We start from the raw sequence: 16582 nt of genomic DNA, 5'->3' as shown, positions 1-16582 counted from the left end.
AAAGGGGAGGACGGTGCCTGAAAGGAGAAGTGACAGCAGTAAAGATGGAGGAGGAAATGAGACCGAGAAAGACAAGTAGCAAAATATGTCGTCCAATAACTCTAGCGACTACAATCATTCCTGCATATACAACTGTACGCTCCTTCACACAAGTATGACCAGCGTCCTTGTGGCTACCACAAGTATTTCAATTAAATGTAATCTATTTAGGATGTACAAAAATCCCCCACCTACAGACACTGGAGTCATTCAAGCTGAAACTTCCATAGCAGCAACGCAAATTTAATAAGACTTGTTCTGCAATAAGAAATGTGAAACATTCCTCCCTTACGGCACTAGACTTATGAGTTATTACAGGCCAAAGTTAAAAGGTTTAAATGTAAATTGCACCATGATGATCATTGCACACCAGACTGAACACGTGGAGAAAAGAAAGATGCACTGATTTTAACAGTTGCTGCTCCTAAAACACTGACATGTCTGACATGGCTCGGGGTGAACAGAACTCCCTGAAAACAACTTCACTGCTGAGACAGTTCATCTGGACTATGGTAGAGTCATATTTTGCAAACATATATCTGTGAAATCAGTCATGAAGGCTCTGACATGATTGAGTTGACGGCTCAATCTTGCAGCTAAGAGGTGATTGTCAGGATGCACAGCACCCCGACAGGGACACGCTCCACGCAGCACATGAAACAAGGAAGAAACATGTGACGTCTCAGATTAAGCTCACCATCTGCAAATGGCAAAGAGGAAGAACAAAAGAAAAAAAAAAGTGCATTCCATGCTGCAGAATAAATACATTGTTTGCATGTTTTTATGCATGTCAAGCACACTTCAAAATTAATATTACAGACATGTCTTAAAATAAACAGCTTTTGAGCGATGGGACACACAATTAAACTTTTTTTAGTAACCTCACAGTCAGCAGCTTAAAGGAAAAGTCCCAGTCCACCATTCTGGCTCATATTTCAGAGCTTCCAAAAGCTGAACGGAGCCCAAGAAGTTAAAAAGGTGTAGAAAGCAAATAAAGGACAGCACAACCGTTATTTGTAACCCGGTGAGAAAATATTCCCTAAAATGGCAAGCTCTGGCCTGTAGAGTGATGAAACACTAACAAAAACATTACAAGTTCTAATAGTAAGACACTTGTAACTGTGTTCTGTGGATTGATGCTTATTTATCATCACTAAAATGTCTTTGGGGTGTAAAAGGCTGATTTTGTTTCCATAAGAAAATACAAAAATATCAATGATTTTAATTTAAGACAAGACCTGCACATAGTAGTTAACTTTTGCTGCCTGTTTAACCTTTATACTCCAGCCAGCCTGCCAGCAGGCACGGGGCTGCAGTGGCGGGTTTCAGCCGCACGGTGGAGGGGGGGCGCTGTTCACTACAAGTTCATGCAGCACTTTAATGCCTTCATAAACTGAATCATGCAAATACCTATAAAAACATGACTGCAGTGTAAAGCTACACGCATACACCAAACTCAGTGACAGAGATTTAAATGATACCTTTCATGTTTTCTTCCTCCGTTGCGCGTTGTGTGGAAAAGACTAAATGAATAGAATAACTGGTTTGTACTTCTGCCTGTCAAATTGACAAATAACCCGTGTCCACACATTATCTTGTCAACTTATTATCTTGAAAAACAAACCGAGCAATCATAATAAAATAAAGGGGAACCCATCGTTCGTCACTGATTAAAAGCTGTTTAATTAAATGGCAGCTAAACGTCAGTTAAGAGAAGAAAAATCCCTGAATTCACAGTTTTGCTTTTTCTTCTTGACACACTTGGATAAAAAGAAAAAAAGAAGACAGCAGTCCCCTAATATAACCCACGTGCTGAAAGAGGGTTCAAAGGACCCTCAAAAAACAGCTCAGAGAAATGTTCAATAGACCAAACAAAGTTGCTGAATAATGAAAACAAAGCACAATGATGCAAAAGTACCAAGGCATGAATCCACCAGGGAAGAGTCAGTGACACCAAAGTTCACACCAATAACTTAACCATTATCCACTTGAGAGGCTCATGTTGACTTATTTTTTAACTTGGATTTGCGAGATTATACACTAGTATGACAAAGAAAAAGGGGAACTAATTCAAGTAAAGTCCACAGAAATAAGTTAAAGGTGAATTTAGATTAGAAAAGAAAGTGGCTGAGTGAGCTCCAAGCCCGCTGCTTCATGCAGGACTATAGGCTGATTTATTGTCCCGCGTTACAACTACGCAGAGCCTACGCCATAGTGTCTGCGTCGATTTAACACAGAACCATAATTCAGGCTTATCGGAGGTAAAACTGATAAATGAGACTTTGTTGACACTTGGAGCCCCGAGACACGCGTCACCCAGCAGGACCAACCCTGTCCCCTATCCTCCCCAGTCCCAGTCCCAGTCCCAGAGAGAGGAGCCCACCTTCTTGCTGTCCCCGGTCATGGACTCGGACCTGTGCTGTCCCATGCTCCCCTGCTGCGGCGGCATCGTTTCCATCAAGGCTGCGGAGCTCCACGGGGCCAGCAGCTCCGCCGGTATATTCCCATGGCAAAAGAGAGGTACGTCCAAACTTTATCCGGCAGAACCGAGGGGCAGACTTGTGGGAGAAAGCATGACTGAAAGGAGCCAGCGGGGCGGACGTGTGTGCGGGCTGCTCGGCTGCTCTCCTCGGTGTGAGCGCTGCGCTGCTGCGGCTCAGCCTGACTCCAGCCTCCCGGCTCCAGTCACACTTCAAAGTACGAGCGAGTGGACACGCAGCTTCCGCCCGGGACTTTCAAAGTAAGAGGGATGGGAGCCCGCCACTTCCGCTGGGGACTTTCAAAGTAAGGGCATTTGTATTCTGACGTGAAAGTATGGCGAAAGATACTCAAACTTTAGAGCAAAGACGTTCATTTCGAGGGAAATTATTAGGGCCCGAGCACCTTCAGTGCGAAGGCCCTATTGTATCTGTAGGAATTTTTCTTTCTTTCTTTTTTCTTTTTTCTTCTGACGAAAGGAGGGCCTTTTTGCCCCCCTAAACGTACCCAAAAAGTCACCAAATTTTGCATGCAAGTCAGGCCTGGCGAAAAATTTGATATTTAATGGTTTGCATTAATGGGCGTGGCAAAATGGCTCAACAGCGCCCCCCGGAAAACTTTGTGCCTCAAGCCCCACAATACGGTTTGACGTACATGCACGAAAATCGCTACACACCTGTATCAGTACACAACTTAAAGAAAAGTCTCTTGGCGACATGGCCGAAACCGAACAGGAAGTCAGCCATTTTGAATTAATCGTGTCACTTTGGCGCAATTTATGCCATTCCTTCGGCAGTTAATACGGCCCGAACCGTAACGTGCCCCCAAGTGTGTTATACATCAAAACGTGCGTCTCCATCCTGCGACAACACGCATTACTTTTCTCTTTCAAAAGCGTTACCGTGGCGACGCTAGACGCCAAAAAGCGCGCCCACCCTTCATCTGGTTGGTTCAGACAGAAAAAACTTTGTGCCTCAAGCCCCACAATACGGTTTGACGTACATGAACGAAAATCGGTACACACCTGTATCATGTTGCAACTTAAAGAAAAGTCTCTTGGCGCCATGGCCGAAACCGAACAGGAAGTCGGCCATTTTGAACATTCTGAATTAATCGCGTAATTTTGGAGCAATATGAGCCATTCCTTCAAGAATTAATACGGCCCGAACCGTAACGTGCACCCAGGTCTGTTATACATCAAAATGTGCGTCTCCATCTTGCGACTACGCGCATTACTTTTGTCTTTCAAAAGTGTTACCGTGGCGACGCTAGACGCCAAAAAGCGTGCCCCCCTTCATCTGATTGGTCCATATTTGATAGTTCTCCAAAAGTCACCAAATTTTGCATGCAAGCCAGGCCTGGCGATAAATTTGATATTTCATGGTTTGCATTAATGGGCGTGGCCTAACGGCTCAACAGCGCCCCCTAGAATACTTTTCTCTGCCATAACTTTTGAAAGGTTTGACATAAAGAGTCGTGGGTGGTGTCATGGGACTCGGTATTGAGTCCTTGACCATAATTGGTGAAAATTAGCCCCGCCCCTTCTTCGGATTGGTTGTCCCGATTTTCTGCTATAAGTTTTGAATGGTTTGACATAGAGAGTCGTGGGTGGTATCATCAGATTCTGTATGGAGTCCTTGACCTTCATTGGCCTGAATTAGCCCCGCCCCTTCTTCTGATTGGCTGTCCCTTTTTTCTGCTCTATCTTTTGAATGGTTTGACATAGGAAGTCGTGGGTGGTGTCATTTCTGATATGCTTATGGGGGCGGTGGCCGTGAGTGCGAGGGCCCGTTCATCGCTGCTTGCAGCTTTAATTGGGTTTAGTTTCCCATGGAGGAATGTTTCCTGAGTTTTAGAAAGCTATATCTTGCTCCTGTGGTCTTCCGTCCTGTCTGTCAACAAACACCAGCTAATTAACCTCTCCGTCTCTGGTACATTTGTGTATCATTGAACATCATCAACCGTGAAACAGCTCGCAGGTCTGCAGTGGACCTCATGCAGACAGCTGAGCTACATTGGTGTTTATACCAAGCCAAGGTAACAAAATATTGCAGTTTCTCAACTAACTAATGGCTCCAAAACGAAGCTTCCTTTGAATCTCAATTTAAAATGTTTGGTTTAGTTTAGTTTATTTTGCACATAAAACAGAACAGTAAAAACAAAGGTCAAATGATGCATTGTGCAGGGGAGGTGGAAGTCAAAAAGGGTTATGAAAATGCCTCCCCTTTTATAAAACATAAACAACAGCGAAAGCAAAAACACAATATAGAAAAACATAATATAAAACAGAAAAAGACAATTTAACATGAACAAGAAAAACAATACTGAATGATTGAAAAATGAGAAAAATGAAGAATATGTAGGATAATTGCATGAAAAAAGTACAATTTAACAACTCCAGAAGTGTTTCTGATCTTAACTAAAAAATTATTTTTTCAAGTGTTTTTTGAACAAAGCCAGTGAAGATATTGATTTTAGTGAAAATGTCCAACTTTACAACAGATATAACCATATATATGATATAACCATACACTGGAAAGGTGCTGCTGCTTTTAATCTCACTGTACTCATGCATAGTGACAATAAAGTATTCTATTCTATTTTATATTTACAACCAAGTTTAAAGGAGCTTGAGGCAGGATTTATGAAAAAAATGCGTATACGTTTTAAGTTTTCTAGTAATAATGTCAGATGAAGCGTTCCAAACCCAAAAGAATGATTCCTCTAGTGTATCTCTCCGTTGCCTTGAACAGGCTGTGTGCTGCAAAATGTGCTGCAATTCCGGGCCCGAATTTCCCGCACTGTCCTGCGGATGTGACGTCAAATGACGCTGCATGCGCGTTCTCCCGTGCCGGCTTCGCTGTTGGCTGCAGGAACCCCAACGGTCGTCGTGGCGCTAATGAGTCTCATTTCTTATTCTTGCCTCAAGCTCCTTTTAAAAGAAGCTCAATTACCCCCCTCAACAACTCTGAGGGGGGATTTATTCATTTTTTTGTTCCACATCAGGTGACTTTATATAAAGTTATATATTTGTTCACAATGTGGGGGTGTGGCCTTTTGATTGGCAGTCAGCTTAGCCAATGGTGAGCTGTTATAACTTCACATCAATAATCTTCATGCTGGGAAGGTTAGTCTATCAGCTGATTGCAGCAACCCAGCTATGTCTGGTTTGACCACTGAAACAACATCTAAAACAGTATCCTCCACTGCAAACGTCCATCTCCAGCTCCGCCGGTCCTCTGCTGGGGGTCAGCTGGAGGAGCTGCTGGCCATGGCCAACTTTCACCCACATAAGGTGAGCTGCCTTTTGTTTACATCCTTTCCTCAGCTCAGACATGGCAACGGAGCACATCCAATATGTATCTTATGTAATTTGGAGCTGATACCTGCTGAGCAACATTCATTGTCACTGACATGACAGAAGTATATCTTTCTAACCGGTTTGAAAGTATCATAAATATTGTGATAGCAGGAAACATGTCAAAGAAAATATGCTACCACGTGAACCAGTCCATGTCCAACCAACATGGAGGTACATTTGTGGGGAGCATTAATTTATATAAATGCAGAATATTGTGACGTGGACTGATTTGTTCATTAAGCTATTTCACCATCACCATCAAATATTTTTTACTCTTTTAACGTGAAGTCTGCTGTAACGCCTGCAGAGATCTAATGTGCAGAGCTTGAACGGCTCTTTAACTGAAAGCCTGCTTTGAGCTTGTCCATGAACACTAGCTGTGTTTTTATTAGAGAGACACATCATATGTTTTCTCTGCCTGGCCGTCAATACCATATAGGAGGTCAGTGTTCTTGTGCTACATGACGGTGGTTTAAAATCCAGGTGTAAGAATGTACTTCCAGAGCCAAGAACAACATCCCTGATGAGGAAAATGTTTGTAATAGTTTCTTTTCCACATGCCCGTGACGCATTACCCTCTCCACTTGTAGGTGCAGCGTATCCTTCACTGGACCAAACCTCACCCAAGGAGCCAGTGTTTACTTTCAAAAGTCTGAGGGGAATCTGAGAGCAGACGCCTCCATCACATCCACCATTAGAGTCTTTAACCCCCGTGTCCGTTAGTTTCCCAGTAACGACCTTAATATTGGAGAATCCTGAATGCACATTAACCCAGCAAATCCACATTTCCCTTATAATCCATTTATGAGGTTTCATGGTCACCCAGTAACAGATGAGCGCCTGTATGGGTTTTTTCTACCTGGCAGGATTGGTTCTTGTATCAGTCTGTAAAGAGCTTCACTGTGAAATTACTGTAAAATACTGAAAACATTTCAAAGAGAAGGCTGCAGGACTACAGGGATCATTGTCATCAATCCAGCAACCCTCCAAAATACAGTTTTATGCTCTAAAAACAGCTGACTATTGTTCATTTTTAACTTGTGACATAAAAGATAATTTAAATGACCTTCTAATGTCTATTAAATGATAGTATTGTTATAAAATACAGAGAAACGCTGATGTAAATCCACCTCAGACGTACAGCAGCTCCGTAACAGCGTAGGCCATTGTTGTCCCGGTATGCAAAGGTATGCAACAATTGTTTCCACTTATCTGTCCCCTAAAAGGTAGCTAGTAAAGGATGATAAGGACATTGATAGTGCTTGGCTATCGTCTTTGATCATATCACGAGCTGGCTGAGACGACAGCCGTAGAATGCCGGCTTAAAGAGCCAAAAATGTGCATTCCTTCACTCTGCGACTATCTGCTTTTATCAAGGGCTGAATGGAGCCATGACATATTTGTCACTGGACTCAAATTGTTTCCCTGTTTTTCGGGGGGTTAAATGACTGCTTTCGCATCCTGTTTCAGGAGCAGCCAAAGGAGGAGAAAAAAAAGGGAAAAAAATATATGCGAAAATAAATGGAGGGTGTGTCAGAACTGTGGTTGGAAAGGCCATTGGTTGCCATCCGTGCCTCTGCTCCGCTCTGTTTTCCTTCTGCCCTTTAAACGTTCCACGCTGGTAGACACTGAATTGTAAAAATGCATAAAAAGAAAGTATGTTTTGGAGTGGGGTTTCTTTTGGTTTCCATGGCAAACACAAAGCACATCTTCTCTTCATCTTCACAAGTCAGAAACACATTTTAAAGCAGAAAACCAAAGTGTGTCACACACCCTGTGAGGGCAGATAAAAAAACAACAAAAAAAACCTTGCGGATTCTCCTCGTGCCTGCATCAGCCTCGGCCGAGCAAATGTAGGCCAAGGAGAAAATCTGAAACCTGATCGCTGGTGATTCCTCCCTTGAATGGAAGATGGAGAATCAATATGTAGCCTTGCAAATATCATCTGGCATTTCCTTTGAAGTGAGTCTGAAAGGGAATGTCTTTGTCACGCTCGGGAAGTCAGGCTGTTGAAAACTTGAAGCCGAGGAGCGCATCGACTTGAAAGACAAACAGTCGATTCCAGAGGGGAAAAAATGAGCTGGAGGCCGTCCAGCCTTCTGACGGGAGCTGCTCGTGAAGGGTCTATTCCTGTCAGCGCATGGTTAGGGTGTTGGGGTTGCACTTTGCACCGTAAACACACAGACACACGCGCTCACAATCAAGGCAGATGCCTATTCTATAAAAAGCACACATGAAAAAACAGACATGTACGAGGAGGCTGATGAAGCCGGAGGGATGTGAGGCCCTAGCGGACGGATGACGGATGATGGAGGGAGAGATAGAGCGTCTGATGTCAGAGATGCTCCAGGCAGACGGGGAGTCTCTGTGATCCCAACAGCGTGGGCCGGGGAGGCCTTCACCACCGCCGCTGCCGCCATCGTCACTGCTGTTACTTTAAGAGGCCAGACTTCCTCGTAGGCTGCCAAAAATAAAACCCCACCGTTTCCTTTTTTTTTTCTCTTAACAACATAATCCAGAGGTTTCTGGCAGACGAATGTTTGAGGTATAGTTGTGCAAATTCTGGAAAAAATGACATCTGGGAGGATTCTTTCTTTTCAGAGCATTTTTCAAGCATAAGTGTTGAGCAAGCCTTATAGTCTCTGGTAACTTCCAAGGATTTTAAAAGACTCTAGATATCCCGCACCACACCCCTTAAAAAAACAATCAAACAAACAAAAAGATGCTAAACAGCCAGGCAAAATAAAAAAGTCGTCCCTCTAGCCAGAATATCTAGAGGACACAAGAAGAGGCTGGTGGAAAACCATCAAAATGTCCAAACTTAACCACAAACCTGCAGGTTTTCAGTTCCCTCTAAATACGCCTATGTGAGCAAATTGCAGCTGTTTCCAGAAAAGCTGGAGCACGGTTCACAATCTAAGCAGGAGTTCACCACTCTCAAAGACTGAAAGAGAAACACTTTAGTAACCCAATAACTCCTCTCAGCATAAAATAGGGGTTTCTTGAGTACCAGTACTAAATTATCACCAAAGATTCAGAGTATCCTAAAAAATGTCTGTCCGGTTAAGACAAAAAATAAAACAATTGCTACTGATATCATGTGTCTTTGCTCTTCAGATTGCATTGAATTAATGGAAACATGATTCTGAAATGGGTACAAATAAAGGTTTTGGAGTGCTGCCATTTAGACAATGTCTTATTCAGAGAAGGCTTTTGTTATTTCATCAAATCAATCCACTTTGTGTGAGTGAGTGTGGCAGAAGCAGGGCTCTGCAGAAAAAGGGCTGAGGGCCAGAGGCCGAGAAGATGGATACACACAGCAATCAAACGTAAGACTTCTTTCACTCAAAGTGCCATTTATAAAAGGAAGAATGCAGATTGAGAATGTGATCAATAAGTCAACACAGCAACCAGTTGTGAAGAAAATGTAAGTGACTTCTCTGAAAAGCTGTCCCACACTGCTCTGGGTCTGTGATGACTTCCATCACCAGCTCAATGTGCACAAGTAAGTGTGAATCCTCTCGGCTGCCACTTGGAGCACCAGAGCGCCTCAAAGGCACGTCAGCCCCAGCTGCAGGTTGAGAAGAACATGCACCGAAGTCTGAAACCGATCAATCGTCCATTACAACCCAGGAAAAACATTACGCAATGTATTATCATCAGTCATGGACTGCACCTCATCTCCCTAGCATCTCTTTCTTTTCCTCTTGGCTCCTGTGAGTCTTCTCCGTCCATCTAGAGTGAATGAAGCACCTGGCTGACCCGCACTACTAATCACCTGCTGCAGTTTTAAGACTCTGCTCCTGAGATAGCCTGTTGTGCCATAAAGTGGTAAAACTTTCAGGGTTTTTTATGTCAAAGTCGACATACATTTTGTGGAACGGTCATTCATTTGTGTTTAACTTGGTGAAGCCACCTTTGCTCCTCTTTTGCACTGCTGAAAAAAAGATTTGCACTATTTTTAAACTTTCTGGGACACAGTTTGTTGTCAATTCTCCGAGACCAAGCTCCGACCAACACAGCGGAGGGTAACTGAATGTTCGTCTGCTAATCAACATTCCTGGTAGTAGTAATGTCTTTGTATGTTTGTGTGTTCTTGTTTTTCCCAATAGTTTTTTCCTACTCTTTCACCCTGCTAGTATTTTGGATTGGTGTGACATTTAAAATGTCCTGCATTCTAGCATTTTAAATATTTAATTCACCAAAGGTTTTTGTTCTTTGTATTCTTACTTTTGCAAGTCAGTTCAGTAAACTCAGTTCTAATAAATACTAACATGAGTGTTTCAATGCCTGGACTCAAACTTCGCTGAAGACTTGGATAAATAGTTATTCTGAAGACATTTTACTCGTGAAGGAATTTTATCTTGTAGTAGATGCGTTTCCACTCATGAACATGTTCAAATTGGAATTGCAAACTGAAATTTTTGCAAAAATACCCATATATTGGGAAAAAAACAAGTTTTACATCAGCATGGGGTGCTTTGTTGGCAATTCAAAGGAGCAGGATTTTTGAATTGATAGGTTACATAAAAGTACCAAAAGAGTCATCTTATGACACTTTTCCACTAGTACCTACTCAGCCTGACTCCACTTGCCCTCGTTTACTTTCAATACCCAGATCAGAAGTAGAAAGTTGGAGTGAAGCTGCTGTGACATATTTGATTGTGTGATCTAAACGAAGAAGACAACAACACTAAAGATGTAGAACCTGGAGGAGATGATAGATGAGCTGCTGGGTCTGTGGCTTGTGTTTGATATCAAGTTAAAAAATGAGAGTGAGAGAAACTTCAAGCGGCAACGCTTTTTTTTTTTTTTGTTTGTCTCGTTGCTGCTGAAAAGTCAGCTGGAGCCGTGAGCAGCTATGAAGTGACAGAGCTCCTGGTAGATCTGGTCGTTCCTTATCACCGTCTAGATCTCTTTTTAATTCTCTCCTCAGCACCAGGTTTATGAACATCTGCACCTCAGAGTTGGATCATGAAACAGACTTTTGCTGCCATTGCCTGTTGAATAAAATGAACAAGAATTTGCCGTCAGAGTCTCTTTCTCTGATTTCCTCCTCCTGACTCAGACGTCTGACTCCAACCCCCCGACCAATCGGTGGTCTGTAGTGTGATGATGTCAGATACAGCCGACTCAGCAGCTTAGAACCTCTGCAGAGTAGTTACAGAAAAAGTATCTACTCGGCACACCTCCACCCGCCTCCACCCCTAGTGGAAAAGCGCCATTAGTTTTTCTATTTAAACTGCTTCTGTTGTCTGTTGTTTGTTCTTGCTATTATTTCAATACAATGTATTTTTTCCTGGTGAGAACTTTGAATAAGCCCATTTAGGGCTTCCTTTCTCACCTGCACATATTTTCATGCTTTTTTATGTTCATTTAAACTTTTGTACCGTTTTTTTATGTTGTGCAAATAAACAAATCAAATCAAATCAAATCTGTTGGGCATAAAGTAGCAGACACAAAAAGAAGAGTTATTGCCTCACCTCAACTCAACAAAGGTGGCATGAGCAATCCTAATGATTTGAATCCACGTGTGAAATTGTGGCCAATGACCTCCCCAAGAAAATCCCTGACACGGCGGGATCCACGTAGCCTTGCCTTCTGATAAGTCATTGCATGGGTTAATCTTTTTTGTCTAAAAATAATGACGGTTGCAGAAATATAAATTAACCTGCCAAAATTAAAAGAGGTTTTGGACATCCATCATAAGATTTGGAAGGATTTACATAATAAGCAGGTTAATGGTTTTTGTTATAATTTTAATATTTTAATGGGAATGCAAGTTGTGACAATGGTCTTTCTCTGCATTGCTAAATAAGGTTGATGCAAACCACATTAATTAAATCACAGTTTCTCTCTTGGGGTGGGTTTTTTTTTTTTTTTTGAATGAGTGCAGACATGAAGAATCATCTGAAGCCCCAACTGTGGGATTGTTTAAACCTTAACAAAGAAATGATGTGGTTAAGAAAGAAAATCTCTCACAATTACACCACAGAGCCCTTTAACTGTTTAAAGTATAACGTTACATTTATGAGGATCCCTTAAAGAAGAGTGAAAGTCAAACCTGATTTTAATGTGCACTGTTTTTGTTCTTCACATGCTGAGTCCATCATGTGTTTACTCCTCTGGGATTCTCCCAGCCAGCCTTTAAAGCCTCTGAGACAAACATGAGGGTTAGTTGCAGGGAACGAAGCGGCAGGAATTTCAGCATCATGCGCTGCCATAGCCAGCGTGTCTCTGTCTCTTTCACTTTGTGTAAACATTGTGGCGTGGGGTGGCCGAGGCATGGAGGCATCAGACGGAGGGAGCTCTGTCCAAACGCACTGAGACAAAGCCTGCGGTGAGAGCATGGGTGAGAGGGGGAGACTCAGGTGGAGGAGAGAGAAGGACCAGATCCAAACAACGCCGCGCTGGAAAGATGGAAACTGTGGGTTAGCTAGCTGGCAGCAGCCTGCAACAGATTTGGCTCGAGCGGTATGACATTTTCATAGCTGGTTTTAAGCTGTTCAGAGAATCAAGCAGCTGGTTTTTCATCACATTAAGAAGACATTAACACAGATCATGCCTTCCAGTTTAATACTAACTGCTGTAAGATTTATCTGTTCGGAGAATTTTCTTTGGCTTTCTATTTGGCTGTGACAGCTTAAAAGGTTTGTTAATTACAGAGGTTGTTCTCCGTGACACAGCTTTAATGGAGACTTTAAATAATCTGCTATCCTGTCAGATTGGAAAGAGAGTTTTATTTTTGTTTAGTTTTTTTTGTCTCCAGAAAACTGTTCTCAGACATATCTTTTATAAACTAAAATCATTCATAGCCTACCTACCAACATATCTTTAAAATTATGATAGTCAAACAGCTCCAACCCCCACTGAAAAGGATAAAGCTGCTATAGAAAATGAGAGAATGAATCATTTTCAAAATGTTGATGCAGTGAGTGCATCACTGCAGGCTTGAGCGGCAATAAAGCACACAAATGTTGCATCAGGTAGATGCATGACTTATTTTCTTTTTTATTTATTTTTGCAAAAGTCCACAGTAACAACTACCTATAAACAATTCATACAAATGGGCTTAAAAGCAAAGACTAAAATGTGAATGAAATGAGAATAAAAGCTGTCTTGTGTATAATATTCTGCTACATAAATATACCAGAGAACCTCTTTGACAGCAAATAGACACCTTAGTAATAAATTGTAATTGTTAATACATTCTGGACTGGAACAACCTGTCTCATGGCACTAAATAGGATTCATTAACACTAACATTTACATTTTTTAAAGTTGTATCTAATTCTTACGAATCAACAAATCCAACTGTGGAATCTTTTTTTTTTCTCTCTCAATAGAAATCTCAATAGCACTTTTGAATAGTCCCAAGATTTTCTGATGCCTTTGTGTAATCCTTCGCCTTTTCCTCTAAGATAAACAACCAGACAGACATGGAGTAAGAAATAGGGAGGAAGAAATCAGAGAAACAGACGGTCTGAGCCTGGCTGTTGGACTGTAACATCTGCTCTCTTGTTGGGCACACACACATTCACACACATGCAGACCCCTCCTCCTCCGTCCAGACCTTTTAACCTCAATAATCTGATTATTGCAGTGTCCCTACAGAGCGAGGATGCTGCTGACACACAGCAATGTGCGTGTTTGTGAGCCATTGTTGTTTTCATGACTGTATTATCATGATTCTGTCACACTGTCATCTGCAGCAGTACGTGGCTTTATTTATGGATTTACATCATTTTTAAACCCTTCAAATATGCACCGCACAAAAAGAAAACTAGTATTTTTTATTCTGATTTTGTTTTGAATATTTGTGAACCGATTCATTCTCTACCCTTATTTTTACAAATTACATTCTGTATGTCAATGCTCTGATTTTATATATAAAATACCTACTTTTTTAAAGGTCTATAAATGAAAGGAATGTCATGTTTTTTGGGAGAATGTGTGTGTGAAATGTTTTTAAGCATGCAGTGAGATGGTTTCCGTCCTTCAGGCTGGCTGACCTGACATGAGCTGATGGGTTGTGTTGGTTCAACAGATGGGGTTTCCCTGTGACAGCTGCAGGGGCATTTGCGTGAATATTTTGGATTTTTTGGAACAGAGCTTACTTTTTTAGAAAACTATTTTTATCACATGAAGCATATAGCATCTGTCAGTTGACAAGAGATAATGTTTTGGTGTTTCTGAGTTGTTACGCCACTTGAGTTTTGGCATCTTGGTTCTGATCTAATTAACGGCCTTCTGCCAGGTATAAGTACAGATATTGGGAGTAATGAAAATAATTTAAACTCCTACAACAGGAGCAGGAGTTAGTGTATACATATCTATATAATATATATATTAGGGCTGGGCGATTTTGGCCAAAGATAAAATCCAGATTTTTTTCTCTGAAAACCCGATTTTCAATTTCGAGTTTTTTGGTAAAACTACAACAGACAATGGAATAAATAGTTTCAAATATTTTATCTTTATTTTGAAAGAAAAATAGCAAACAAATTTCCCTATTGGGAATGAAGTGCAATTGAAAATGACTGTAAATCCTCCTTGAGTTTAGTAAAGTGACAACATTTACAATTTTCTTGACCAAACAAAGATGACTAGACGAGCTCTGTCTGTAATGCAGCCAGCTGCAAAAAAGGAAAATCTATTTTTCCGATTTTCCTTTTTTTAACATCGTCTTAATTAATAAATCCGATTTAGATTTAAAATCGATTAATCGCACAGCCCTAATATATATGTATGTATGCATACATGTATATGTATGTGTATATGTATGTGTATATATATATATATATATATATATATATATATATATATATATATATATATATATATATATATATATATATATATATATATATATCAGTCAATCAGTAACCCCACCCCCCCACCAAGTAGAGATATTGGGAGTAATGAAAATAATTTAAATGCCTACAACAGGAGCAAGAGTTAGTGTATACAGACACACATATATATATATATATATATATATATATATATATATATATATATATATATATATATATATATATATATATATATACATACTGTGTGTGTGTGTGTGTGTGTGTGTGTGTGTGTGTGTGTGTGTGTGTGTGTGTGTGTGTGTGTGTGTGTGTGTGTGTGTGTGTGTACCAGGTTTTCGTCAGCATTCATCAAGTCAATCAGTAGCCCCCCACCCCCCAAAAAAACAAAAAAAAAAGCAGGCCAAAGCAATAAAGCCCCTAACAAGAGAATGCAATTTAATATCTGCTCACATCCGGTACAGCAGTTAAGCCCTGTGGGGGGCGGGGGTTAGAATGGTGACCCCATCAGTCCTATCAGCAACACGTCTGACAGCTTGACAAGTTGAACTCATTAGAAAATATTACTTCCTTAGTTGTCACTGAGGTCCTCTCTGGTGTTTCAGGACAACTTGCTGAGTGAATTAACTTTGTTTTCATTATAACATTACAAATGATTGTTTTTCACCTCCTCTTGAGGTGCTGGTACTGCAGATTTCATATTATCCATGCAAGAGCTTGAAGGTAAACCCAAACTGGCACGACACGAGCTACATAACGCCAGGTTATGAGAAGTTGCAAAACATGCTAGTTCAACACATTCTTACCAAAACAACACGGAATAGACACTAAACAGAAAACCTTTTATCCGTGCTGATGAAAATTCTAAAAATGTGCTTATTTTCTTGTTCCACGTGGTTCAGTTTTCTAAGGAACATTATGAGACGCGGATCAGCTGACGGATATGTTTGGTCCGTTCAGCCAAAAGGGATGGAGTCTGGCAGTAATGCAGGGAAATAATGTCATTAAAACAAAAAACTATCACAGCAAGCACTTGTTTGTCTTTGTCTTTGTCTTTCTGTGTTTCCTTAACTTTGATTAAGCCTTTAACTACAGATATGTTTTAATAAGAGTTTAGATCATTTATTACACAAAATGTATCTCACCTTACATATTGATTTTGAAAAGTGGCCTTAATCGGGTGCAACTTCTAAATTAAAATAAGTGTTTTTATAGTGCATAATTTGCACCCCCCCACACACACACACACATCATGCTGTTTCTGTTCTGTAACTCTTAACCTCTTCATTAAATCACAGCATCATGTGGTTTTAGTCTCACTGAAATGCCCTTTGATGTCTCGTTGCTGAGGTCGCTCCTTGAAGCGTTAAAACATAAATGCTTGCGCTGAAGTCATCAACAACCATCTCCTAGTGAACAATGAAAGGAGTCAAATGTGGTCCTTTATTTACAGTAAATGAATATTATCTCTAATGGATGTGCAATAAATTTGGCATGAAAGAAAAAAGAAGTAGGATTGAGCATAATTGTGGTTTCCAGGTGGTTTTGTTGAAATATGGTTGGGCAGAAACATTAAATCCATGTTGAAGCCTGTCCGTTACAAACACAATACATTCAACATTGATTACACTTTGGCATTAGATTTGGACGATTGATTGATGAATGATCCAATGGATGGTTCATCGTCGACCTTAACCAAAAATCTACCTTTTTGACCATAATTCAACATTGATTTAACATCTTTTGCTATAAGTGTGAATCACCTGAATAGGACACACGATGTGACACTGCAAGTCAACATGGCTGTGGGTTGAACTTAAATGTTTTAGCTTAAATAACATGTTAAAGTGCAGCGAAGAAACCCACAAGCGAACCGAGAGAGCAATAAAAC

At 40.8% G+C, this 16582-nt stretch overlaps 1 protein-coding gene across 1 annotated transcript in view; it reads right to left on the bottom strand.

The window, feature by feature from the left end:
• The window catches only part of arhgap20 (Rho GTPase activating protein 20), a 41579-nt gene extending 38866 nt beyond the window's left edge, over positions 1 to 2713 (bottom strand). Inside the window, exon 1 of the mRNA XM_061723097.1 lies at positions 2423 to 2713. Within this exon, the coding sequence (XP_061579081.1) occupies positions 2423 to 2497 (75 nt within the window). The 5' untranslated portion in view covers positions 2498 to 2713. The remainder of the gene's footprint in view (positions 1 to 2422) is intronic.
• Positions 2714 to 16582: the final 13869 nt, after the last annotated feature.

The sequence above is a fragment of the Cololabis saira genome, chromosome 6 (genome assembly GCF_033807715.1).
Source record: "Cololabis saira isolate AMF1-May2022 chromosome 6, fColSai1.1, whole genome shotgun sequence".
Taxonomy (NCBI): Eukaryota; Metazoa; Chordata; class Actinopteri; order Beloniformes; family Belonidae; genus Cololabis; species Cololabis saira.
This window is presented reverse-complemented; position numbering and strand designations above follow the sequence as displayed.